Raw genomic sequence first — 27,284 nt, 5'->3', positions numbered from 1 at the left:
TGTGTCACGAAAAGACAAGTCAGAGATTTTAGATTTGTTTTGCACCAAAATCAACTTATCTTTGAATTCAGTTTTTCCACAAAATTTTTCAAGTACCCTTCTAGGTCAGGGACCACTGGCACTGCAAAATAAAATACTACACATCCGTGTAATCAACATAAATATAAACAGTTTATTTAAACAAATATATTTTGAGGTACAATTTAAGGGTTTTATAGGCAAAAAAAGAAAGCTCAAAAAAATATCTTGCTTGTGCCTGTCTCTCCTCTCTGGCCGGGAGTGGACAGTTTCAGTGGAAGGCTGAGAAACACCCCCTGGCTAGCATTCACAGCAGTGTGTACAAATGCTCTTGCACCACAAATAAACACTAACACAAGGACACATTACCCGTGACTCAACAAAATTTCATACAGTAGCGTGGAAGACAGCTTAACAAAGATGACTCTGTTACTTACGTGATTAGGAATATCCAGGTTGCTGCTAGGAAAACGCACACAGTTCCTGCACATTTTATTCACTAAGTCTTCACGAAAGACAATGATTTCTTGTGTACAATACTGAATCCTGAAATGAAAACAGCAGTTGAAGCTTTCTCAGAAAGCCGAGATCATCTTAAAGGCCAATGTCTCACACTACAGCGCCACCCACGCTCGTAGCAAGTGATCACGCAAAACTCAGTTCCTTACTGAATTCTCAGTATGTGCCTGGCGCTGTTCTAGGAGTGAACGAACAGAACAAAAACCCTGGCCCTCCTGCAGTTTATGATCTAACGAGGGGTGGCAGAGAAAGTAAACCAAAAACCTGGTATTTCTCCAGTGTGCTGGAAAATGACTACGTAATGGGAGAAAGAAAGGACAGGCTAGGAGGGCTCCCGTGGGAGACGGGGGACGGGGGACGTGCAGCAGCTTGGGGTATTGGGATGAAAATGGAGGCAGGGCTTACAGTGAGGAGGATGAGTGAGCCACGTGCTCACTGGTGCGAGGGCTTCCTCAGGCCCAGATCAGAGGGAGAACACGGAAGCCCGAAGGCTGGAGCACGCCCGGCACGCTGGAGGGCCAGAGGGAGGCAGGGCGGAGGGAGCAAAGGGTTGGAGGGGGAGACAGAGCTGACGGGGGCAGGGAACGCAAGGCCTTGCTGCGCACTGCAAGGACGTGGGCTGCTACTGAACGACCGCTCTCGGGGCCAGGGAGGGAGCGCGCTGCCGCCCTCACTCCGACGATGGTGAGAACAGAGTGCGGAGGGGAAGGGGTAGAAGGAAGAGACTGGGTAGGAGGCTTCACAGCACTCCAGGCAGCTGGTCACAGAGCGCGAGGCAGAGACGAGTGGCCGGATTCTGCGAATATTTTCAAGTCGACAGGACTTGTTGAGAAACTGCATGTGAGGAAAAACATCCAAACTGGAAGACAAAAGGTGCCATGGACTAGGATGCAACAGGCTGGTAAACGCGGTGCTGGCGGAGGAGGAAGATCAGAAGTTCATGGTCAAGGTGTCTACTAGACACTCAAGAAGCTGCGGGGTGTGCAGTGAGACACAAAGGCTGGAGAAAGGTCTGTGCTGGAGACAGAAATGTGACAGCTGCCAATACTGAGATGGCATTTAAAGCTACAGGAGTAGATAAACTCCCTGAAGGAGTGAAGATAGGCAGGAAAGAATGAACCAAAGACTGACCCTTAGGGTGTTCCCTCGGTAAAAGCCTATGATGACGTGATGACCACAACCAGTGACTATGCAATCTTCATGCTTCCACTGTAACTGTGCTTAAAGGACACATAAGGAGAGTATTTTTACACCACTCATCCAATCACTCAAGCATCAACATCATTATTAGTGAATTACTTAATATAGTTAAACTATGTTCAAGTTTCAGGAAACCTAAAGTAGATAAAAGGAATTTTCCTTTTGGTTTTATTCATTAACAGTCAAAAATCAGATATTAGAATTTTTGTGAATGATGTGGAAGAGACGGGCACCAGGAAGGTCCCCAAGAAAAAGAGGAAATAGTCCGCCAAGGAGGAAGGGCCTGAGGAGGCCGCCCCCAGCAAGAGCAGTGCCAAGAAAAAAAAAAAGCTCCATAAAGCATCCCAGGAAGACTGACAAGCACGGACATTCCCTGCACCTGCGAGGGGTACCCTTTCCCGCCCTGTGTCCTTGCCCCAATAAAAACATCACAAAAAAAAAAAAAAAAAAGAATTTTTTTTTTATATTTTAAATGAAAGGAAAAAAGCTTAAAATATGCTGTTATTTACCTGCAAGGATTAGTGGTAAAAACTGAAAATGGTACTCTCTGTCTGAATTCATTAGTGATGCTGTCAGCAAGTGGCGGCCTGTGAAAACAAGTTATTTACTACAGAACGTATTTTTACAATTTTATAAAACTTTCTAGATTTGCAGATACTTGAATCACACTTACCTTGGTAAGATGGAACCAAATCCAGGATCTTCTGGACCAGGTACAAACACAAAACGACTACTGCAACAAAATTCAACATAATTGATTAAGAAAAAAATACATACAGTAGCCTAAACAACAAATCTTTGCCTTTAAGGAGTTATGAATTTTTTTTTTTTTTTTTTTTTTGACAGGCAGAGTTAGACAGTGAGAGAGAGAGACAGAAAGGTCTTCCTTCCGTTGGTTCACCCCCCCAAATGGCCGCCATGGCCAATGTGCTGCGCCGATCTGAAGCCAGGAGCCAGGCGCCTCCTCCCAGCCTCCCATGCGAGTCCTCCCAAGCACTTGGGCCATCCTCCACTGCCCTCCCGGGCCACAGCAGAGAGCTGGACTAGAAGAGGAGCAACCGGGACAGAATCCGGCGCCCCAACCAGGACTAGAACCTGGGGTGTCATTTGCCACAGGCAGAGGATTAACCAAGTGAGTAGCGGCACCAGCCATGAATTTTTTTTAAAACTAAGTTTTAGGAGCCGGTGCCGTGGCAATAGTAGGCTAAGCCTCCTTCTGCAGAGCCAACATCCCATTCAGGGCACTGATTCCAGTCCCGGCTGCTAAACTTCTAATCCAGCTCCCTGCTAACAGCCTGGGAAAGCAGTGGAGGATGGCCTAAGTGCTTGGGCCCGTGCACCCACATGGGAGATGTGGAAGAAACTCCTGGCACCTGGCTTCAGATTGGCCCAGCTCCAGTTGTTGCCACCATTTGGGGAGAGAACCAGTGGAGGGAAGATCTCTCTCTCCCTCTCTCTGTAACTCTGCCTCTCAAGTAAATAAATGAACTACTGAGGCAGATATTTAGCCTAGAAGTTGAGAGGTCACTTGGAACACCTGCATCCCATAGTGGAGAGCCTGGGTTTGAGTCCTGGCTTTGCTCCCAACCTCCGCTTCCTGCTAATGTGCACTGTTGCAGGCAGCAGGTGCTGGCTCAAGTAATTGGGTCTCTACCACCCACATGGAAAACCCAATGGAGTTCTAGGCTCCTAGCTTCAGCTTGGTCCAGCTCTGGCTAGTGCAGGCATGTGGGGCATAAATCAGTGGATGGGACATTTCTCTTTGCCTCTCAGTCTCTCCCTTTCAAATTAAAAAAATACATAAAAATTAAAACAAAAAACCCCACAAATCAGCGAAGTAGTAAAAGTCTCCAGACCAACACGGTCCAACACAGTGATGACAGAAATGTCCTGTATCTGGCCCAAGCACACTGCCAGTAGCTGGCGTGGCTGATGGTTGAATTTTAAATTTTATTTAACTTTAGTTAATGTAACCTTAAATATAAAAATGCAAAGAGATACGTGTGGCTAGTGACCATTAGGTTGAAGAGTGAAGCTCTAGATCCTTAATATCACCAAAGAACTCAAATTATTATCACTCCTTTTGACCTTTTCATTATAAATTTCTAGTACAGTAACATACATTATTATGACATGAGGACAATCTTATTTCTTAGCCCCTTTAATTTTCTTAATTTTCCCTTTCTACCATTAGACTTTTTTTCCCAAAAAAAAATTATTTATTTATTTATTTGAAAAGCAGAGTTAGGGCCGGCGCTGTGGCTTACTAGGCTAATCCTCCACCTGTGGCGCCGGCACCCTGGGTTCTAGTCCCGGTTGAGGCACTGGATTCTGTCCTGGTAGCTCCTCTTCCAGTCCAGCTCTCTGGTGTGGCCCGGGAGTGCAGTGGAGGGTGGCCCACGTTCTTGGGCCCTGCACCCGAATGGGAGGCCAGGAGGAAGCACCTGGCTCCTGGCTTCGGATTGATGCAGCCCCACGGCCATAGTGGCCATTTAGGGGTGAACCAACAGAAGGAAGACCTTTCTCTCTGTCTCTCTCTCTCTCTCACTGTCTAACTCTGCCTGTCAAAAAAGAAAAGAAAAGGAGAGTTAGAGAAAGAGAGAAGAAGAGACAAAGAGAGAGATTTTCATCTGCTGGTTCTCTCTTCAAATAGTCGCAATGGCCAGGTCTGGGCCAGGCCAAAGCCAGGAGCTAGGAGCAGAGTCCCAAACACTTGGGCCATCACCCACTGCTTTCTCAGGTGCATTAGCAGGGAGCTGGATCTGAAGTGGAGCAGCCAGGACTTGAACCAGTGCCTATATGGGATGCGGGTGCTGCAGGCTGTGGCTTTAACCTGCCACACGACAGCACCGGCCCCCCATTCATTTCTTAATAAGCATAGATGTAAACCTTAGGATTAATTTATGCTTTTAAATAAAACAATCTGAATAAAAAATACAGCAGTATAGATCATTACCTTTGGTGAATATTTGGGTATTCACATATTATGTCTGCCAAAGTTTTTAGGGCATCTAAAATTTTAAAGAGATATTAAATTGAATTTACATTAAACACTAAAAATCAAATTATATTTGATTAAATACAGCCTATATCTATTGAATTAAATGAAAATATTATGATGGATTTCTTGTTAATTTAGTTTATATACGTATAGAAACATTTCTTATTAAACGGATCCTCAATACCTTTTAAAGCTTGAACTTGATTTTTTCCATATGGTGCCGATGAAAAATTACCACAAAGAATAAAGCAGGTTGGAGGTGCTGGTGAATAGCCTAAAATTAAAAGAATAAATGAGCATTACTTCTATAGTCTAGAAATCAAGATAAAATCTTGTAAACCTGTTTTTATTCTTTTAATAACAATAATATTTAAAATAATAGTTCAACAGTACCACTTATTGATCACCTACTATGTGCCAGTTCCTTCACTGGCTTACTTAATCTTCAAAACATCCCTATAAGCTTTAAGTAACCTATAGCCAATCTTACTAGATTCCAAAACCCAAGTTCTTATCTCCTCTGTTTTAAACTCAGGATTAATTCTTACTTATCAATGAACACACCACACACACACATTCACACATTTTTCAAATGTAAAAAGCTGATTTTTTAAGGATTTATTAATTTATTTGAGAGGTAAAAGTTACAGAGAGGGAGACAGAGAGAAAGAGAGTCTTCCACCTGCTGGTTCACTCCCCACATGGCCACGACGGCCGGAGCTGTGCTGATCCAAAGTCAGGAACCAAGAACTTCTTCTGGGTCTCCCATGTGGGTACAGGGGCCCAAGCACTTGGACCGTCTTCTACTGCTTTCCCAGGCCATCAGCAGGAAGCTGGACTGGAAGAGGAGCTCCTGGAAATTGAACTGGTGCCCATATGGGATGATGGCGCTGCAGGCAGAGGCTTAATTTATTGTGCCACAGCACTGGCCCCAAAAGCTAAATCTTTAAAATGAAACCTGGGGCTGGCATTGTGGCATCTGATATGGGCACAGATTTGAGTCCTGGCTGCTCAACTTTCAATCTAGTTCCCTGCTAATGCACCTGGGAAGGTAGCAGAAGATGGCCCAAGTTCTTGGGCCCCTGCCACCCACTGGGAGACTCGAATGGAATTCCAGGGTCTTGGCTTTGGCCTGGCCCAGCCCTGGCTCTTGTGGCTATTTGGGAAATGAACCAGTGGATGGAAAGTATCTCTCTCCCTTTCTATCTCTGTCTCTCACTGTCTCTCTAGCTCTGCATTTCAAATAAATAATTTTTAAAAAAAAACCTTATTTTAAATCTCTCACTTCTGATTCAGTTTTTACAGATAAAAAAAGATACTTTTTTAAAAGCATTTAGTTTTAAGACGTTAATCCTCATAATTGTTCAGAAAAGAAAAGAAAAAAATGTAACACCTACCAGAGAACATTGTGTGAAGTTTTTCCAATACTTCTACTTGGTCCAACCATACATCAGATATGAACACAAACATGGCATCTTTATTCTCATCTTCTAGTTGTTTTAGTTTTGCAGAAGTCTTCACTGATGTACTAGAAGGTCCTCCAAAAAAATTAATATTCCCATAGTATGCCCTATGTAATTATAAGTCACAAAATTACTACCTGCTGTGACAGTCTATTGAAATATCTTCCCAATAATTTCCCAATAATTTTACACATAGCTTCTTTTTATGTAATGACATTATTTTCCATCATGAGTAGTACTAATGTACTATCTATTTTATTTTTAAAGATCTATTATTTATTTGAGAGAAAGAGTTATAGACAGAAAGAGGGAGAGACAGAGAGAAAGGTCTTCCATCAGCTCATTCACTCCCCCAAATGGTTGCAAAGGCTAGAACTAGGCTGATCCGAAGGCAAGAGCCAGGAGTTTCTTCCAGGTCTCCCACATGGGTGCAGGGGTCCAAGCACTTGGGCCATCCTCCACTGCTTTCCCAGGACATTAGCAGGATGCTGGATCAGAAGCGGAGCAGCCAGGACTTGAACCAGCACCCATATGGGATGCTGCCACCAGAGGTGGAGACTTAACATACTATGCCACAGTGCTGGCCCCAATAATTTTATATAAAAAAATCTATTAAAGCAAATATTAAATATTTCCTTTTAAGTTGAAAGTAGGAGAGGGGCTGGCGCTGTGGCGCAGCGGGTTAAAGCCCTGGCCTTAAGCGCCGGCATCCCATATGGGCACCGGTTCTAGTCCTGGCTGCTCCACTTCCAATCCAACTCTCTGCCATGGCCTGGGAAAGCAGAAGAGAATGGCCCACGTCCTTGGGCGCTGCACCCACGTGGGAGACCCGGAGGAAGCTCCTGGCTCCTGGCTTCAGATGGGCACAGCTCTGGCCGTTGCAGCCAGTTGGGGAGTGAACCAGCAGATAGAAGACCTCTCTCTCTGTCTCTACCTCTCTGTAACTCTTTCAAATAAATAAATAAATCTTAAAAAAAAAAAGGGGGGGGGGGAATGAGTTCTTAATTTTAACTACTTAACAGAAGCCTCAAAATGAACATTAACCATTTGCCCAAGCAACTCCACTTCTAGAAATCTGCCCAAGCAATTTCACTCCCAGAATGTTTACTCCCAAGGAACAAGGATTTATACAAAGACTAACTTATATCCCAGTACTGTGAAAAATTGGAAGCGACCTTAAAGTTTGTCAAGAAAGGGTCAGCAGGAATCTGGGATAACCAACGCACTCCCAGCCTCTACTACACTACTCCCATTCTACACTAGCTGACCCCTCACACGTGCACAGCTTAAATGTTACAACCCGTCAGGGAGAAGCCAAAAGAGGTTTGATTTCCCCATTATATACGTTCCAAAGAAAACCTAACCTTGTTGTCAAAAGTCAAAACTGGCACCAGAAGCTCTCACTCAAAGATGAGCTGGCTTGATAAGTGGTTGTACTCTTAGGATGGTCAACACCTTCCCCTGGTAGCCGCCATAGAAAGAATAAAAGCTATGCAAAAGCTGACCTGCCAGTGACCACCAACCAGAAAACATGGGCCTAGCACCCAGAGTCTATAGGCATATTAGGACTAGAATCTTAATCCTTACCCTTCTGTTTGCAATGGTCACCATCACCATAGAATCTCAAAGTTAGAAAGCAACTACTTTAACTTGCTCAGTAGCAGCAAATTCAAATGCTTACAGGCTCCAGGAAGGTAACGCTAAATATCCAAGTAGCGGACAACTGATCTCAACCAAGGAACGTATATGTGTCGTACCCAACCTGGGCTATCACCGCTCTGTAACTACTGCCAGGTGAGAATTCAGGCACTTTACTGGCAGATCTGATTGTTCAAGAGAATTCAGGAATCTAGACTTTTATGAGAAATCTTCTAAAGCAAGACAGAGAGATGGGAAATCTTTCCCAATTAAAGCCGAAGTAAAAAGATGATATTATAACTAGCTTTGAGCCAATCCACCAATTTTTACATTGCATACAAAAGCCAGTCTTCTTACTTTCCATTTTGATACAAAATCTAAGATCTTGTAATAAATACAATATGATATCTAACATTTGCTACTCCCAGCATCACAAAATTCCTATAAAATTCAATCAAACATTTTATACCTGGTGGTACTAGAGGGCTCAGTGGGTGGAAATCCAAAGGCATTGACATGAAACACTTGATCTTCAAACCAACCTGAAAAAAGGTAACAAATCATTTTCATTTGTCCAATTCTTGTTTGAAAGAAAAAAAAAATGATGATACACAAAGCAAAAATACCAGAGTCTCATGTGCTATGAACTAAACTGTAGAAGTTGCAAATCTCACTCGGCTGATAACAATTTCGGATCTATTTGAAGTCTCAGTTCTATAAATAAAAGTTCATTACATAGAAGTGGCTTTTTGGCACAGAGGTTAAGAAATGGCTTGGGACACCCACATCCGATATTGGAGTACCTGGGTTGGAGTCTTGTATTGCATGTGATTCTAGGTGCTTGTTAATATGCACCCTGGGAGGCAGCAGGTGATGGCTCAAGTAAATGGATCTCTGCTACTCACAGGGGAGACCTAGATTCAGTTCTGAGATCCTAGCTTCAGTTTGACCCAAACCTGGCTGTTGCAGGCACATGGGGAGTGCACCAATTGATGGGGGAATATGTCTGTGTGCATGTGTCTGCCTTTCCAATAAAAATAAGAACTGATTAAAGTTCATTAAATAGGAATGAACTTGGAAGTAAAATGACTCAGAAGTAACATTTCACTTTTCAATTTCATCTGTTGGCATACAGAGAGGTTAGACACATAGATTAGAAAATGTTTACTTTATTACCCTAAGCAAAGTCCTGCTTTGGGCTTTTTTTTTTTTTTTTTTTTTTTTTTTAGTTTTATTGGGATATAATTCACATATAATAATCGGGATATAATTTCCATACCATACAATTCACTCTCAATCTAAAGGGCACAATTCTGTGGCTTTCACAATATTTATAAGTTGTGCAGCTGTCACCACTAATTTTGGAACATTTTGATCACCCCAGAAAGGTTCCTATTAGCCTTTTCTCAATCTAAGAATTATTTGATGTTTCCAAAAATGCTCTTTCATAATCAATGTTCTCACAATCAAATTAACTTTTTTATCCATTGCAGAAACAGTTTTAACGATACATGAATGAGGACAGGAAAAGAGCACCTGACTTACCTTCTGCTAAGACAAAGCAAGTCTCTGTGTAGAGACCACTATGGAACTGGTGCACAGCAGCTGAGGAAAACAGTTATTTTCCTGTGTGTGGAGCAGTGAGAAACACGTGTTCTGAGGCCTAATAACAGATTCAAAATACCAGATTTAAGACTTCACATTCTTCACAGCTGAAACTGTGGACTGACCATACCTTAGGCCACAGCTTTGAACAATTTGGGGTCTGAGTGTCCCCATGTTTAACTCAAGTTGTTGCCTGGTATTACCCATAGTTTAGAGCACTCTTAACACGTTACGACCTTCTTCAGTGATGTGTACGGATTCTCCACGGAGGGGAAATTAAAGCTGCTGTGTGCCTGTGTAGGATTATGTCTCTATCTTTCTCAGCTACCACAGATGCAAGTTAGACTGGCAACCTAAGCAGATACATTTGAACATTACTTATTATCATTTTCCCCAATTCATGTAATGTAGACTTTAAAAGGAAAGGATATAGCCTTAGTAAGATCTAGTTGTACTGTTCCAGTAGGATCTTCCAGAAAAAATTTTCCCTAAAAAATGTTGAAAAGAAATATATTCACACTTATATAAAAACAAATACAATCAAAAATAATTAAAATACTGACATGCTTGACAACAGGATACAGAACAGTAAATTTTAAAAGTCAGCAATTTCTATTTCTGGCTTTTCTACTACTTGTAAATCTAGTAACCTCAGGCTATCACTTAAAAGTGAGATTCATCTTTTATATAAATATTTTTCAGTTTTTTTTAAAGTATTAGATATGCCTAGGAGGGCAGGTTGTGTGTGTGTGTGTGTGCGTGTGTGTGTGTATGTGGTTTGTTTGTTCTTTTTTTAGGATTTATTTATTTATTTCAAATGCAGAGTTACAAAGTGTCAGAGTCAGACAGAAAGAGAGAGAGAGAGAGATCTTCAATCCACTGATTCACTCCCCAAATTGTTGCAACGGCAGAGCTAGGCTGATGTGAAGCCAGGAGTCAGGAGTCAGGAGCTTCTGCTGGGTCTCCCACACAGGTGCAGAGGCCCAAGAACTTGGGCTCTCTTCTACTGCTTTCCCAGGCCACAGAAGAGAGCTGGATCAGAAGTGGAGCAGCTGGGACTCAAACCAGTGCCCATATGGGATGCCAGAACTGCAGTTGGTGGCTTTACCCACTATGCCACAGCACTAGCCTCTATATAAATACATTAAAAAAATAAATAAACAGGGGCCAGCGCTGTGGTACAGCAGACTGGACTGCTGTTCGCAATGCTGGCATCCTATATGGGTGCCAGTTTGAGTCCTGACTGCTCCACTTCTGACGCAGCTCCCTGCTAATGGCACCTGGGAAGACAGCAGAAGATGGCTCAAGACCTTGAGCCCCTGCACCACTGTGACTCCCAGATGAAGCTCCTGGCTTTGGCCTGGCCCAGCTTTGACTGTTGCAACCATCTGGGGAGTGAAACAGTGGATGGAGGACCTCTCTCTCTCTCTCTGTCTCTTCTCTTTCTGTGTAGCTCTGACTTACAAATAAATAAATAAAAATCTTAAAAAAAAAAAAAAAAAAAACTAACAACAAAACAAGCAAGATTCAGCCTCCTCACAGGAACCCCGGGGAAGGACCAATACAGACAGAGACGTGGCAGGGAGGACACTGGCTGGCCACAAGGAGGGCCTCGCCGGGTGCTTCCATCTACGAGAGCCCACAGCTCACTAGGGGTGAGGACGTGGGCTGCTGCCTTGCCTCTTCAGAAACCCCAGAGGTCCCTGGGGCCTAATTTCAGGTTCCTGGACAGACACTCCTTCCTGACATCTACTCAGGAGAGCAGACACACGTGGGAAGGTCCATGGTGACCAAGGTGAGTTTTCAGTGAGGGGTATGTTCCTGTATCCCCGTAAAATGTTCTGTGGTACCAACATGTCACCAAGAGTGATGCTCACGAAGTTCTACTCACCTCTTTTAACTGTGTTATCATTCCAAGAACAATCACATCTCCGACTTTGGAGGTACTACCCAATAAGGTTTCTATTGTTTTAAGCTAAAATAAAATAAAACAAATTCTTAGAGATTAAAAATACACTCTTTTAAGAAACTAATCCTACAAGTAACAAATTTTTTTTTTTTTTTTTTTTTTTGACAGGCAGAGTGGACAGTGAGAGAGAGAGACAGAGAGAAAGGTCTTCCTTTTGCCGTTGGTTCACCCTCCAATGGCCGCCGCTGCAGCCGGCGCACCGCGCTGATCCGATGGCAGGAGCCAGGAGCCAGGTGCTTTTTCCTGGTCTCCCATGGGGTGCAGGGCCCAAGCACCTGGGCCATCCTCCACTGCACTCCCTGGCCATAGCAGAGAGCTGGCCTGGAAGAGGGGCAACCGGGACAGAATCCGGCGCCCCAACCGGGACTAGAACCCGGTGTGCCGGCGCCGCAAGGTGGAGGATTAGCCTCTTGAACCACGGCGCCGGCCAACAAGTAACAAATTTTAACTATATGATTGGTTCTAGTCCCGGTTGGGGCGCCGGATTCTGTCCCGGTTGCCCCTCTTCCAGGCCAGCTCTCTGCTATGGCCAGGGAGTGCAGTGGAGGATGGCCCAGGTGCTTGGGCCCTGCACCCCATGGGAGACCAGGAAAAAGCACCTGGCTCCTGGCTCCTGCCATCGGATCAGCGCGGTGCGCCGGCTGCAGCGGCGGCCATTGGAGGGTGAACCAACGGCAAAAGGAAGACCTTTCTCTCTGTCTCTCTCTCTCACTGTCCACTCTGCCTGTCAAAAAAAAAAAAAAACTATATGATTGGCTATTTATAGTTATAGTAAAAAAAAAATCAAACTTTAATCATGTCCTAAAGGAAGCTAAAATATCAAATGGACTTATCTATTGGGCTGGAAGAATTATGCCTGAAGACCCATTGTATTATTCAGGTCCTTAACAATGACTGAAGTTTCACACAACATCATTCTGAATAATGATAATTACATTTATCTTTTAGGAGAGAGAAAAGTATCAGTTTTTTAATTTTATTTGTTCAGCACCTCTCCAAAACCGGTGGGCTATTTTAAGTTATACTCTACTTTCATTGGTGTTTTTGAAATCTTGCCATGATTATTAACATTCTTAACAGAAAGTTAAAAGTACCAACAACTGAGCCACCATTTAAAAAATTCTTTCCAGTTTTTCCTTTACATAATCCTAATTATTTGTAAACATACACATATATAATTTATTAGCACACACCAACAGTTTGTATTTGCAAAGATGACATCACAGAATTTGTATTACTCTGCAACCTTTTTACTTTCCATTTTAAAAAAAAATCATTTAATCATTTATTTGAGAGAGACAGACATGTATATGAAGTCTTCCAAGAGTTCAGAGAAACTGCGTATTACTATAAAATAAAAAGACAAAAACCATTTATGGATTTCAAAAATTTCTTGCACCAAAATAAACTTTCAATCTCATTTTCCCACACTTTTTGAATTATCTTCATATATAAAATCTAAGGATGGTCTTTGGTATGGAAATAAAATACTGCAATACAATTTATACTCTAATAATAAAGTTAAAAGCAGAAACTGTCAAACACTACAAACGTTTTCTCCTTATGGTGCAGTCACTGAACACGATGCTAACCATTATTTAGTACCACTGTTGCAGTTTCTATCAGACTGTTCATCATAGTGAAGAGTCAGCTCATATGGTAGAGAATAAAAGCAACATTAGAAGAGGCTGGGCCTCTTCAAAATTTATATAGAGGGGCAGGCGTTTGGCCTAGTGGCTAAGATGCTGCTTAGGATGCCCACCCCGCCTTCCCTATCAGAGTACTTAGGTTTGAGTTCCAGCTCTGGCTCCTGATTCCAGCTTCCTGCTAATACGAACCCTGGGAGGCAGCTGGTGTGGGTTTAAGTACTTGAGTTCCTGCCACCTACAAGGGAGACCCGATTAAGTTCCAGGTTGTCGTGGACAACTGGGGAGAAGTCCAGCAGATGGCAGACTGATACCTCCCTCTCTCCCCCCCTCCCCAGTAGAAGATCGATCTCTCTCTCTCTCTCTCTCTCTCTCTCTCTGCCTCTCAAATAAGTAAATAAGTCATATGGAAATGGTAAAGCCTCGACAGAAGTAGCTAAGGACTACATCCCAGCAGTGTTCTTCATGCTGCAGAAACAGAGCCACCGATGGACTGACAGCGGCCAAGCATCTTGCTGGAACAAGAGTGACAGTGCTATCTCTCTGCTTTCCAAAGCCTAAAAGTGGCCAGAACACACACTTTTACTTTAATCAACAAAAACATCTTCGCTCTCCTCTCCATTCCGCAGATCTCATCCACCTTGCCCAGTCGGTGTTCTCTCATTCATTCGTGAACGGTATTTCCTTAGCACCCTAAGTCAAGTTTTCCTTCCAACTCATACAGCCTGTTTGAGTTGGACGAGTGCGTGATGGCCAGGAGAGGGATGGACCAGGATTTGGAGATGAGTGGGGGCAAGAAGGTTATGTTGCAAGTTGCTCAGAAAGCCAGCAGAGTACCCAGCAGATGCACTTGGAGGTCTCAAAGTCTATCCCGGAGGCTGGGGAGTAGCTGGGGGCTCCCATGCTACCAGGGCCTGCCTCTGAGAAGGAAGCCGTAGCTCCCGTTAGACTGTTGGACTCAGGGCACTGGGCACAGACGTTAACAAGTTAGCTAGTCAAACAGTACCAGCAGTTTGTGTCCATTTAAAATCCAACCAATTAAACGTGAGCAATAAATATTAAACTTATTACTTACACCCCCCAAATAACCAGGATAACATTCCAACCTGGAATTTGCTGCCGCTTTCATCAGGCTGAGAACCTATCACTGGAGGAGTAAATAATTCATGCCTGTGGGTCCGCTAGAAAAAAGGAAGATTCACATGAATTACTGAAACAGACATTTAAAACTAAAGTGCATTGAAAGACTACACCGATGAAACACTGTCCTTAAAATTAATGGTATGATTACCTCTTTCCAACCAATTTGGAAATCCATATATGCTTTAATAATGAACAAACATCTAGAAATGTAACTTTGAAAATTTACTTATTTATTTGAGAGTTGGAGACAGAGAGAGAGAGAACTGCTGGTTCACTCCCCAAATGCCCAGGACCATGGAGCTAGGCCAAGCCAAAGCTAAGAGCTGAGAGCTGGGAACATAATCCAGGTCTCCCACGCAGGCGGCAAGAACCCAAGCAGTCATGCCATCACCACTGCCTCCCAGGATCTGCATTAACAGGAAGCTGGAGTCAGAAAACAGAGCCAGGAACTGAATCCAGGCTCTCTGATGTGGGATGTGGGCACCCGAACCTTAATTGCTAGGCCAAGTGGTTGCCCCAAACATATAATTTTAAAGATAAAATATACATATATTTTTTTAAAAAGCTATCTCAAAAGGTCTGCCGTGGGGCAGGTATTACAGTGTGGCTGGGTAAGCCACAGCTTGGGATGCCCACATTCCACATCACCGTGCCAGTTCAAGTCCCAGCACCTCTGTTTCCTATCCAGGTTCTTGCTAAGGCAGCAGACGATGGTTCACGAGCTTGGGCTCCTGCCACCCACAGGGAAAATCTAGATGGAGTTCCAGGCTCCTGGCTTCAATCTGACCCTGTTCTGGCTGTTTCAAGCACTTGGGGAGTGAACCAGCACATGGAAGATATCTCTCTATTTTTCCCTCTCTCTCTTTTTCCCTCTCTCTCTCTGTCACTCTCTTTCAAATAGATGAAAATAAATAAATGAACATTTAAAAAAAAAAGTTGGGGCCAGTGCTGTGGCATAGTGGGCTAAGCCTCTGCCTGCAGCACCAGCATCCCATATTTGAGCCAGTTTGTGTCCTGGCTGCTCCTTTTCTGATCCAGCTCTCTGCTATGGCCTGGGAAAGCAGTAGAAGATAGCCCAAGTCCTTGGGCCCCTGTACCAGCATGGGAGACCCAGAAGAAGCTCCTGGCTCCTGGCTTCAGTCTGGCCCAGCTCAAGCCATTGGGGCCATTTGGGGAGTGAACTAGAGGATGGAAGTGCTTTCTCTCTGTCTCCCTCTCTCTCTGTAACTGTCTTTCAAATAAATAAAATCTTAAAAAAAAAAAAAAATAGGTCTGTGTGCTTGGCAGCAGTGTACTCTGGGCTGAGGATATGAGATTTGAAAACCACACACCAAACGTCACCCTCAGAGCACCGAGGCTAGGGGAAGGACCAAAGGACCATGGGGGCTGACTGCTACCCCTTCCTCCCCCCGCCCCTGCCCCACACAAGGGGTCATTTAGCAAGATCCTAAATGGTAAACAAGACCTAGCTAGTAAGAAATAAGAGGAGGCTGAGACAAGACATTTTGGAGAGAAAAAGGATGGTGTCTCTTTCTTTCTCTTTGTCTGTCTGCCTTCAAATATTAGAATAGAGACTGTATCTAACTGGAAATCAAGAAGGGCTTAAGAAGGGGCCAGTGCTGTGGCACAGTGGGTTAATCCTCTGCCTGCAGCCCTGGCATCCTATATTGGCACCGGTTCTAGTCCCAGCTGCTCCACTTCCAATCCAACTCTCTGCTATGGCCTGGGAAAGCAGTAGAAGATGGCCCAGGCACTTGGGCCCCTGTACCCATGAGGGAGACCCAGAGGAAGCTCTTGGCCCCCAGCTTCGGACTGGTCTGGCTCTGGCTGTTGTGGCCATTTGAGGAGTGAACCAGCGGAAGGAAGACCTTTCTCTCTGTCTCTCCCTCTCACTGTCTGTAACTCTACTTCTCAAATGAATAAATAAAATATTTTGAAAAAAAAAAAAAAAAAGAGAGAGAGAGAGAGAGAAGGGCTTCAGAAAGGAAGAGGAATCTGAGGAGGGCCTTCTAAAACCAAGATGGATTCAACAGCAGAGACAAGAGGAAGAGGAAGCAACAGAATAAAGTCACAGAAGTGCACAAAAAAAGAAACAGTAATTTGTATTTCAGTTTTCACTTCCACAAAGTGTGACTGGAAGAAAAGGAGAGCTCAGGCCAGCCACGTGTGAGAGTAGACCTTGAGCAGCAAAGATCATTTGTATTTCACTCAGTAGCAGCAAATGCCCTTGAAAAACTCACGTGTGAAATAGTGACACGGTCAGAGCTGCTCTTCAGGATTACTCTGGCCCCGTCCCAGAGGCAGCGGGGCTGGGAGAGGACAGCCAGCCCCCGGGTCCCTTCTCATCAAACCCTATTCAGTGCTGACTCCTGCGGGCCACCATCCTCTCCCTGAGCACCTCTTGTGCTTCTGTCACGTCCACCAGCCCAGCCTGGCCACCAAATCCTATCCCCATGGCCTTTCTTTCTCGGGGGTCTCACCCTTGCACTGTCACTCTATGCAGATGCCCACCCCTGCGCCCACCCCCCCAGCCAGGTGTTTCTGCAGACGTATGTTTCACCTGACACCCTCCTGGCAATCCTAACTGCAATGCTCTAGAGAGAACCTGCCAGCATCTTCCGTAAGATTCCCTTACACCTAACACGTTAGCATTATCCCACCGTCTACCCTCAGACGCAAAGCCTCAGTGGTCTTCGATTCCTTGCCTCTCCGTTCTCCTTCTCTGCCAGTCAGTCACCGTGAACTATGATGTCCCCTGTTCCAGTGCTGTTCCCTCGTTTCATCCCACTGCCACCTCCTTCAACAAGGCTACCATTTATGCCAAGGCTGTCTGTCTGCTCTCACACCCTGATCCATCTCAACATCGGCTGGCATGGGAAACACACAAATCCCAGCTCTGATGACGTCTCTGACAGCCGGGGCTGCTGGTGTCTGGAGAACAAGTCCCAGCTCCCAGGACTGGTATCCAAAGCACGCCCATGATCGAGCTCCTGCTTGTCTTTCCAAACGTATCCCACGTGACTCCTGCCTGCTCACTGCTTCCTGCTCAGAGGCCATTTTTTTCCCCTTTTGTTGAGATTTCTGCACACTGTTACCATCATTTTTCCCCATTTGCACAAGGTTGATGCAACAAAGTCCCTGTCAAATGTCTTCATTTCCTTGAAGCCGTTCCTGGTTTTTATCAGATACATTCTACTCTATCTATTTTACAGCATGAATGAAATTCTACCTTATATTTCATTTCAGCAAATGTCTTCCACTTTACAGACTGTCAGTACTTGAGGGTAGAACGGGCACAAGTTGAGCCCCAGAGCCAGATAGACTGAATTCCAGCCCTGTCTGTAAGTCCTAACTGTGATCTCTGAGCAAGTTACTAACCTTCTTGGGGCCACGGTTTCTTCATCTGTGATATGGGGATAACCACAGAACTTATACAGGGTTAAATGAGGCAAATAATATATAAAATGCACAAAGAGCATGGCTTATTGATATCATGTAGTAAATGTTAGTGATTATTTTTTATTGCCATCATTATTATTAAGGAGAAGCTATCTTTTCATCTCTGCATCCCCCAGACCATCTCAAGTACAGAGACTCCAGTAACAGTCAATATTGAGTAACTAATTACAAAGTTCCATCCTTTAAATATCCTTGAGAGTTCCCTAAGCTAAAATAGTCTCTCTCTTAAAAAAAAAAAAAAAAAAAAAAAAAAAAAAAAACATTTAGGGGCTGCCTCCCACAATGCTGGCATCCCATATGGGTGCTGGTTCAAGTCCTGGCTGCTCTACTTCTGATCTAGATTCCTGCTAATGCACCTGGGAAAGCAGTGGAGGACGGCCCAAGTGCTTGGGCCCCTGCACCCACGTGGGAGACCCAGAAGAAGCTCCTAGCTCCTGGCTTCAGTCTGGCCCAACCCTGGTCATTGGGGCCATTTGGGGAGTGAACCAGCGGATGGAAGATCTCTCTCTGTGTCTCTCCCTCTCTCTGTAACTCTGTCTTTCAAATAAATAAATAAATAAACCTTAAAATCAATAAGTAAATAATTTATTTGAAAGGCAGAGCAACAGAGAAAGAGGGAAAATGGGAACGGGGTGAGGAGGAAAGAGGGAAAATGGGGGGGGAGGAGGGGAGTGATTGTCCATCTGCTCATTCAATCCCCACATGGCCACAACAGACAGGACTAGAAGAGGCCAAAGCCAGGAGCCAGGAACTCCATCTGGATCTCCCACATGGGTGCCAGGGGCCCAAGTGCTTGGACCATCTTCTGCTGCCTGTCTAGGCCCATTGGCAGGGAGCTGGTTTAGAAGTGGAGCAGCCAGAACATGAACTGGGATGCCAGCATGGCTTAACCTGCTGTGCCAAGATGCTGCCCGCTAATCTCTGTTCTCCCCCTAATTTACCTAGCATTCCCACCCAACTTACCTGGTGCAAAATGATGTATCGTTCACGAAACAGCTCTGCTTTATCTCTGGCTGTTCCAAACAAATTTGGTGCAGGGTGGTTGGTCATTAACAGACTGGAAGAAAGGAATACCTGTGTTTCACTCTCATAACATAAAAATGAGACAAAAGTCAAACATGAAAATATACATGAAAAATATATATCTGAAACTAGCTTGAAATCAAATAATACACTTACAGAAGAAAATATACACCCTTCTGTATGCATCCAAAATAACTTAAAATCAATAGGTAGTACACTTACGGGAGAAACTTTTTTCTTTCTGTATTGTACACAAAGCGTGGAATATCAAATGCTCCTATGATATTGAAAATATGTTCTCTGAAAAACATGCCACACAGAGACTTGAATTACTAACACATAAGTACTGCTGGTGAACACATAACTGGATTATAATTCTATCTTTCTTCATGTAATTTTCACATTTTTCTGATAATGTCAAAAATAATACAGGATAAAATTTTTAGCTTGGGCATTTTCCTTTAAATAAACAATAAAGCATTGTCAATATTCTCCAGAAAAACAATATTCTCCAGTTAACTTCAAATTAAGAACACCACTTGCCAAAGAAGGACATTTATATATAAAACAGCTACATCTTAAATAAATTGTTCCCATTTGTGCTACTTTTATGAATTATGAGATAATTAAAAGTATGATTCTCTCTGTCTCTCTCTCTCACTGTCCACTCTGCCTGTCAAAAAAAAAAAAAAAAAGTATGATTCACATTCAACAATGTTTTAAATTCAAAATATTCAAAAATGTCCCAGAAAAAGCTGTGGAATAGAAAAAGAGTCCTCCAGGCCAAAGCTGTGGCATAGCAGGTAAAGCCACCTCCTGTGACCCACTATCCCAAGGAAGGGCCAGTTCAAGTCCCAGCTGCTCCACTTCTGATCCAGCATTCCTGCTAATGTGCTGGGAAATCAGCAGAGGATGATCCAAGTATTTATGGCTCTGCCACCCACATGGGAGACCCGGCCATTACACCCATCTGGGGAGAAAAACAGCAAATGGAAGAGCTCTCTGCCTCTCTCTCTGTATTTCTGCAGAGAGATCTTCCACTCAATGGTTCACTCCTCAAATGGCTGTGACTACCCGGGCTGGCCAGGCCAAAGCCAGGAGCCAGGAGCTTCTTCTGGGTCTCCACATGGGTACAGAGGCCCAAAGACTTGGGCCAGCCTCCCCTGCTTTCCCAGGTGCATGAGTAGGGAGTTGAATTGAGAGTGGAACAGCCAGGACTCACACAGGTGCCCATATGGGATGCCAGCACTGTATGGCTTTAAACCATTTCACCACAATGCCAGCCCTAATAAATAAATTAATCTCTCTTTAAAATAAAGAAGAACCCCCCAAAGTTTTGGCCATATCCCTGACATTCATATATACAAGGATACTTCAAAAATTCATAGGAAAATGGAATTGAAAGCTAATTTTGATGCATAAACCTTTTGAAATGTACAGTTTTTTGATGATACACATTTTCCATGAACTTAGTAGAGACTTCTCATATAGTGTTAGAGATGGAAAACCAACAAAATTTAATTTCAGACACAGTCACAGACCATGTAAAGAGATTAATAAACATTCATGACACTATTGCAAAAAGAGCCCACCTTAAAAAGTGTCCTCTAAAATTCTGTTTTTCTCCCAAATTGAAAATAGTCTAAAAGGTTCATGCCACCCTGGTGGTCATAAGTGTGCAGTAGCTCACAATCAGTGGATTTGAAGAAAACCTCATTTCCAGGCACAGATCCACTTGGCAAGTCACTTAACTTGTTATGTCATTTCTTCATCTACAAAAAACCAAGGCTCCTTCTTGCACTAAAACATAATGACTTTCTGAGAACTGAGGACTCAAACATCTTTCATCATTCAGTCCCTACTGGACCTCTATGTTGGTGGCTATGATATATAAATAGCCTGTCAGGGGCTGGTGTTGTGGCATAACAGGTTAAACTGCTGCCTGTGACAACAGCATCCCATATGGGCACTGGTTTGAGACCTAGCTTCTCCATTTCTGATCCAGCTCTCTAATGTACCTGGGAAAGCAGTAGAGGATGGCCCAAGTCCTTGGGTCCCTGCACCCACATTGGGGACCCACATGAAGCTCCTGGCTCTGGCCTGGCCCAGCCACAGCCACTGTATCCATTAGGGCAGTAACCTAGCATAGAGAAGATCTCACTCACTTTCCTTCTCTCTCTAGGTAACTCTGCCTTTCAAATAAACAAAATAAATCTTTAAAAAAAAAAAAAAGGCAAAAAGATAAGCAAAGTCTTTGCTTTTTTAAAAAAAAGAGCCTGACAGAAACAACAGGTAATTTAGGATACACAGAAGTAATGCCTATTTTAGGATTATAATTCCTAAATTATAGTACAATCATTTTGAACTTCCTATGATGGTTTTAAGAGCATTTCACTGCATTCTAGTTTTTTAAATAATGAGCGTGCAAGGGTAAAATTAAGGATCCACAATTTCTCTCTCTTTTTTTTTTTTTTTTTTTTTTTTGCTTCTCTTTATTTATTTGAGAGGCAGAAAGACGGAGAATGCTTCCATCTAGTGGTTCACACCCCAAATGACTACAATAGAACAACGGCAGACCAGGTTGGGACAATGCCAGGAATACAATCCCAGTCTCCATGTGGGTGAGCACAGCTTCTCAGGGACTGCATTAGCAGGAAGCTGGGGTGAGGATCCAGTGCTGGGTATGGAACCCAGGATCCAAAGTGCGACATGAGTGTCTCTACTGCTAGGCCCTGCCTGTTACGGTGTTGCGGGCATTTGGGAAATTTACCAGGCATCTCTCTGTCTCTGTCTCTGTGTTTCTCCATCTTTCAAATAAATAAAAAGAACTTTCAAACCTAAAACTCTCTCTCTGCCCATTTTCCCATATGGTTTCCTCTCAATTAAATCCCATGAATTTGGAAGTAACACACCCATAGAAGGAGAGGAAAAAATAAAAACCAGAAAATGTACTGCCATATAAATTCTTAAATGTAAAAACATTCAATAGTAGAGTCATAAAATGAAGGTTCTACCCTCATTTGCCATTCATTGTGTACCCATGCTACGGTGCTAAACTTCTCTGGGCTCAGTTCTTTCCTAAGGGCAAAAGTAAATCATATTCCTGAATAGTGAATTCAACCCATCCATAGCATACAGAATAAAAAAATCAGATTGCTTATGTAAGCAGCAAACGTATAAACACTATAATCTCAAATGCAAGGAAAAAAACAGAATAATTTAATAATAAAGTTTCTAATTCAGGCTAAAAGAAACACTGAAATAACAACATCCACCATTGTAAAAATGCAAATGCTGATCACTAATTATTTCCCTAAGAAAACAATTACAAGTAACACCTCCAACCAGGAAAGAAGTAAATTTCATCCACATACATAGTTTCATCTACTGATTTACTGCATTCCTGGACCGCTGTTTCCACTACAGATCGCTCGATCATGCTTGATGATACTGAAAAGAGAAACCCAAGTCAAATTTATAAACATGCTTAAAAATTATTTCTTTCCATAGATCTTTTGTCAGGACCAGCACTGAGGTGACCTGCTTGCGACAAGACATCCCATACTGAAGGGCTGTTCCTGTCCTGGCTTCTCTGCTTCCAATCCAGCTCCCTGCTAATGCGCCTGGGAAAGCAGTGGAAGATGGCTCAAGTATTTGGGCCTCCACCACCCATGTGGGAGATCAGGAGGAAGTTCCTGGCTCCTGGCTTTAGCTGGGCCCAGCACTGGCTGTTGCGGCCATTTGTGAAGTGAATGAATGGATGAAAGATCTGTTTCTCCTTCTCTCTGTCACTCTGCCTTTCAAGTAAATCTATAAATCTTTTTTAAAAAAAAACATATGGTCACATGCCTTTATTTTCTAGATTGTTTAGTAATACACAGGTAATTCAAGAAATGATAGAAAATGGAATTTAAAAATGGTTCCTGGCTGGCATGGTGGCGCAGCAGCTTAAACTGTGGCCTGAAGTGCCAGCATCTCATATGGGCGCCAGTTCAAGTCCCAGCTGCTCCACTTTCCATCCAGCTCCCTGCTAATTCACCTGGGAAAGCAGTGGAGGACAGCTCAAGTCCTAGGGCCCTTGCACCCATGTGGACGAAGTTCCTGGCTCCTGGCTTCAGCCTGGCCCAACCTGGTCAGTGCTGCCATTTGGGGAGTGAACCAGAGGATAGAAGATTTCTTTCTCTCTTTCTCACCTTCTCTTGCTCTCTGAAACTCTGCCTTTCAAATAAATATATCTTTAAAAAATAAAATTATTTGGGTGAAAGTTTTTTTCATAGTATGTATTTTTTTTATTTTTATTTTATTTTATTTTTTTTTTGACAGGCAGAGTGGACAGTGTGAGAGAGAGACAGAGAGAAAGGTCTTCCTTTGCCGTTGGTTCACCCTCCAATGGCCTCCGCGGCTGGCGCGCTGCGACCAGCACACCGCGCTGATCCGATGGCAGGAGCCAGGTACTTCTCCTGGTCTCCCATGGGGTGCAGGGCCCAAGCACTTGGGCCATCCTCCACTGCACTCCCTGGCCACAGCAGAGAGCTGGCCTGGAAGAGGGGCAACCAGGACAGAATCCGGTGCCCTGACCGGGACTAGAACCCGGTGTGCCGGCACTGCAAGGCGGAGGATTAGCCTAGTGAGCCGCGGTGCTGGCCAGTATGTATTTTCCATAACTTTTCACAGATCCCTTATACAAATATTTTGCAAGGCCAAGGCTAACATCCAGGAACTCCATCTGGGTATCCGCTGTGGGTGGCAGTGACTCAAGTATTTGAGCTATCATCGGCTGCTTCCCAGGCAACCTAACAGGAAGATAGGTTGGAAGTAGAGTAGCCGCGACTCAAATTTCCTGTCCAGCATGGGATGTGGCATCCCAAGCATTGGTTTAACTGGCTAGGTCACAACCAACACCCTTCCCACTTCCAGTTTTAAAAAGGTTACGTTAGTAGTTCTTAATCACACTGCTACATTTTAGCAGCCATGTGAGTAACAATAACAACAATAATAGCTAGCATTTATTAAGCATTTTGTTAACATGCAGCACTATACTTAGGACTTTACAAGCATTATTTCCTTACACAGATGGCCTATATGACTGATTGTTAATATGCCCATCTCCTGTGGATGGTGAAAACGCAACTTCAAGAAGCTAAACAACGTGCCCAGGAACACAGATTGGAAGGTGCGGATAGCAACACAAACCCAGGCTTGATTCCAGAGTGGACCCCCGTAAGCACTATGGTATATGTTCTTGCGTAAAACACCAGCTACCACCTTGACTACTGTATAACAAGGACAAGCATCACTTTATGAATTTTCAACTCTAAAGGACCCTTTAAACAAAAGGTGTAATTAAAATCCTACCTTTAGAAGTAAAACCAAGAAATAACAACTGCTTCCGTAGGACGGACCATGTCAGTGCCCATGTAATTGTAATTAAAGAGACTGGCACCTACACAACATGAGAGCCGCATCCACTTCTATCCCTCAGGGCACTGGAAGCACTGGGCTTTTTTGTGTGTAGGCCCATGCTTTGGGAACTAGATGAAGTATCAGCCCTGCTCACTTTCATCTCTTTTTCTCCCAAACTTTTAAGAGTCCCTAACTTAAGACACAGTAGCAGGCACGTGGAGAGACAAGGGTGACCATAAAGGACCAGAGCAGATCAGAAGTCAAACTCCACCAGGTGGGGGGGGGGGGGGCAGGAGAATAAAAGGGTCTCTGGGGAATAGCCTGAGGCTCCAACTAAAGATTCTCCCCCTAGGGAAGAAAAGCTCCCACACTCAGCTCCTCCGTCAGGGACGACTGGATACTGAATGCTCCCCTTCCCTCCGGCTCATCTAGAAACCCAAGGAAGCGCGCGAACCGCAGTAACGATGAGGCGCTCTCACTTACAGGGCTGCTTTTCAACCGCATCGATGATCCTGTCCAACGCATCTTCAAGCTCTACCTCATTGACAGACTGAAGCGCTTCTGTGAGGTATTTAATAGCTTCGCTGATAACGGAAGGAAGAAAAGATGAAGCCATTCAGTGGAAGTGAAAATTTTTGTGCCCCCAAAATGGCAAACACTCATCAGTCCAGGTTTTATCTTCAATGCACCTCTGTGAAAAGACCCTAAGCTAAGGACTCAACTAAGCCACACATACACTCCTGGCAGACAGAAAACACAGACAGCTTTGCAGGAACTTGTTAAGAGGGAAGAGCTAATACACGGCCGGCGCCGCGGCTCACTAGGCTAATCCTCCGCCTTGCAGCGCCGGCACACCGGGTTCTAGTCCCAGTCGGGGTGCCGGATTCTGTCCCAGTTGCCCCTCTTCCAGGCCAGCTCTCTGCTGTGGCCAGGGAGTGCAGTGGAGGATGGCCCAAGTGCTTGGGCCCTGCACCCCATGGGAGACCAGGAGAAGAACCTGGCTCCTGCCATCGGATCAGCGCGGGGCACCGGCCACAGCGCACCGGCCGCGGCAGCCATTGGAGGGTGAACCAATGGCAAAGGAAGACCTTTCTCTCTGTCTCTCTCTCACTGTCCACTCTGTCTGTTCAAAAAAAAAAAAAAAAAAAAAAAAAAAAGAGCTAATACAGAAGTTGCCACCCACAAAGCTCCAACGTGTCTTACTCTCTATTTACCCGCTACAGGGCATCGCAGCTAGCAGCTTTAAGCATATTTCTGATAGAAATAATGGACAAACAACAGTTTAGTATTAGCCAAACTCTTAAGTGAAAAGAAATGAAAGTTAACTGAGCAATTACTTCTATACTCAAAAACTCAATTAGTAGAACGAAATCCATTATTTTTTTCCCAGGACACATTCAGTCTTGCCCTGTTCACCATTAATCCAAAAACAAAGTTTAAAAAGTCCCACAGGGATGTTTGATGCACCCACTCCAACATGGTTAGGACTTTCACAGGCTATGCGAGAGTACCTAGATTCCAATCTCAGCTCTGTTTCTGATGCCAGCTTCCTGCTAATATGCACCCTGGGAGGCCGCAGGCCAGGTCCCTGCCACCCACGTGGAACACGTGGATGGATTTCTGGCTCAGTCTGGCTTGGTCTGACTGAGCAATGATCTAGTGGATGGGAGCTCGCTCTCTGCCTTTCCAGTAAAGCACATATAGAATTTCTAAAGGTAAAAAGTCCCATAAGACAACTAGAAACCAAGAAATTCTACACACACAGAAGTAATCAAAACCTGGTACGGAAAAGTATATCCAGTCCAGCAGGTATTTAAATGTGTATAAAATATTGTATTCTAAATAGCAAGAAATTCTGGAGAAGTTCCTTGCATAGGTTCTACAGAAAAAAAAAAATGGATACACCCGGAAAACCTGACTTTCAAAGAAGCTATACTCAGACCACACCTAGACACCTAGAAGCACGCTTCAACGCTATCCATCTTAACTCTCCAGGAAATAATACTTGATCCCAGGCTGGAAGGGTTGGGCGCCGGGTACAGCCCCTGCCCCCAGAGGACAGCACTGACAGGCGAGTCCCATTCGTGTCAGTCCCGGAGATGCCCCGCGAACGACTCTCGCCGAGCAGAGGCGGAGTCCTGGGGAGGCCCAGAGGTACCCGAGTCACAGTGCCCTGCTTCTCTGGCTCAGTGCAGCAGGTGCATTAGAGCCTCGCCCCGCCCAGCCTCATTTCGACTCCGCGCCAGCGCCGCCCGGTCCAAGCGTTCGCAGCCTCAAGCCGGCTTCTTAAGAACGTTTTAAGGGTGTCTGTCATTTAAAGCCGAGCCCCTCTCGGCGTGCAGCGAGCCGCTGCGGAGCGCCCCGCTGCCCCCCGCGCGTCAGCCGGGCCCTGGTCCTAGCCTCCCTGCTGCTCAGGCTGCCGCGGCCGACTCACCCCCGCAGCAATAAGCCGCGTAGCTTGAAGGCGGAGAGCACCCGGCTCCGCACTCTCTCCGGCGCCATGTTCGCGATTTGGCGCCACGGCTGAAGCTCCGCCCCTTCCCGGGAGGTCCCCGACTCGCCTCCGCCTCTTGGGGAGGGGGCTCCCCACCTAGGCTCCGCCCCTTCCCGGGAGGTCCCCGACTCGGCTCCGCCTCCTCTCAGGAGCTCCCCACCTAGGATCCGCTCCTTCCCGGGAGGCCTCCAACTCGGCTCCGCCTCCTCGCCGGAGCTCCCCGCCCAAGCCCCGCCCTTTCCGGGGGATCCCCGACGCGGCTCCGCCTCCTCGCAGGAGCTCCCCTCCTAGGCTCCGCCCCTTCCCGGGATGTAAGCCGGCCAGTCCGCTGCGCGCTGGGGCGTGCTAAGAGCCGGCTGTGCGATTCCTCGCAGCTGGCGGGCGGCGACAGCGCCCTTCCTGCTTTCCTCGACCTTCTATGACTCCGGACCCCATCCTCCTCCCCTCCGAAGAGGCCGTGAGAACTGCTGGGGTACCCAGTGGCTGCAGGGGGCCCCGTGGTGTGTTCCCCACTTCACTCAGGTCCCCGAAATACGCTGTGCACATTGACTGCAAGGCGGGCGTTAGAGCGGCTTGTTCCAGTCCCGGCTGCTCCGCTTCAGATCCAACTCCGCTAATGCGCCTGGGGAAGCAGCTGAGGATGTGACAGAGCTCCCGGCTCCCGGCTCCCGGCTCCCGGCTCCCGCCAGGTCCAGCCCACGCC

The 27,284-nt window shown here is 45.0% G+C and overlaps 1 protein-coding gene across 3 annotated transcripts in view; it reads right to left on the bottom strand.

Moving 5' to 3' along the window:
* The window catches only part of POLE2 (DNA polymerase epsilon 2, accessory subunit), a 35,263-nt gene extending 8,545 nt beyond the window's left edge, over positions 1 to 26,718 (bottom strand). Inside the window, exons 1-16 of one of the 3 annotated variants that reach the window (XM_070053697.2) lie at positions 26,522 to 26,718; positions 24,571 to 24,671; positions 22,059 to 22,134; positions 18,907 to 18,984; positions 18,625 to 18,718; positions 14,166 to 14,240; positions 11,336 to 11,419; positions 9,876 to 9,932; positions 9,385 to 9,433; positions 8,309 to 8,381; positions 6,136 to 6,308; positions 4,923 to 5,012; positions 4,694 to 4,748; positions 2,411 to 2,470; positions 2,247 to 2,324; positions 456 to 564 (exon numbers count right to left, since the gene is read on the bottom strand). In XM_070053697.2, coding sequence (XP_069909798.1) covers positions 456 to 564; positions 2,247 to 2,324; positions 2,411 to 2,470; positions 4,694 to 4,748; positions 4,923 to 5,012; positions 6,136 to 6,308; positions 8,309 to 8,381; positions 9,385 to 9,433; positions 9,876 to 9,932; positions 11,336 to 11,419; positions 14,166 to 14,240; positions 18,625 to 18,718; positions 18,907 to 18,984; positions 22,059 to 22,134; positions 24,571 to 24,671; positions 26,522 to 26,589 — 1,320 coding nt within the window. In that variant the 5' untranslated portion in view covers positions 26,590 to 26,718. Of the gene's footprint in view, positions 1 to 455; positions 565 to 2,246; positions 2,325 to 2,410; positions 2,471 to 4,693; positions 4,749 to 4,922; positions 5,013 to 6,135; positions 6,309 to 8,308; positions 8,382 to 9,384; positions 9,434 to 9,875; positions 9,933 to 11,335; positions 11,420 to 14,134; positions 14,241 to 18,624; positions 18,719 to 18,906; positions 18,985 to 22,058; positions 22,135 to 24,570; positions 24,672 to 26,521 lie in introns of those variants that run through there. The other 2 variants (XM_089309279.1, XM_089309281.1) reach the window with 2 other exon arrangements.
* Between the last annotated feature and the right edge of the window lie 566 nt (positions 26,719 to 27,284).

The sequence above is a fragment of the Oryctolagus cuniculus genome, chromosome 12, assembly GCF_051225735.1.
Source record: "Oryctolagus cuniculus isolate XC-2025 breed Fujian yellow rabbit chromosome 12, ASM5122573v1, whole genome shotgun sequence".
NCBI lineage: Eukaryota > Metazoa > Chordata > Mammalia > Lagomorpha > Leporidae > Oryctolagus > Oryctolagus cuniculus.
The sequence above is the reverse complement of the archived record's forward strand: the minus strand, read 5'-3'. Positions and strand labels throughout refer to the sequence as shown.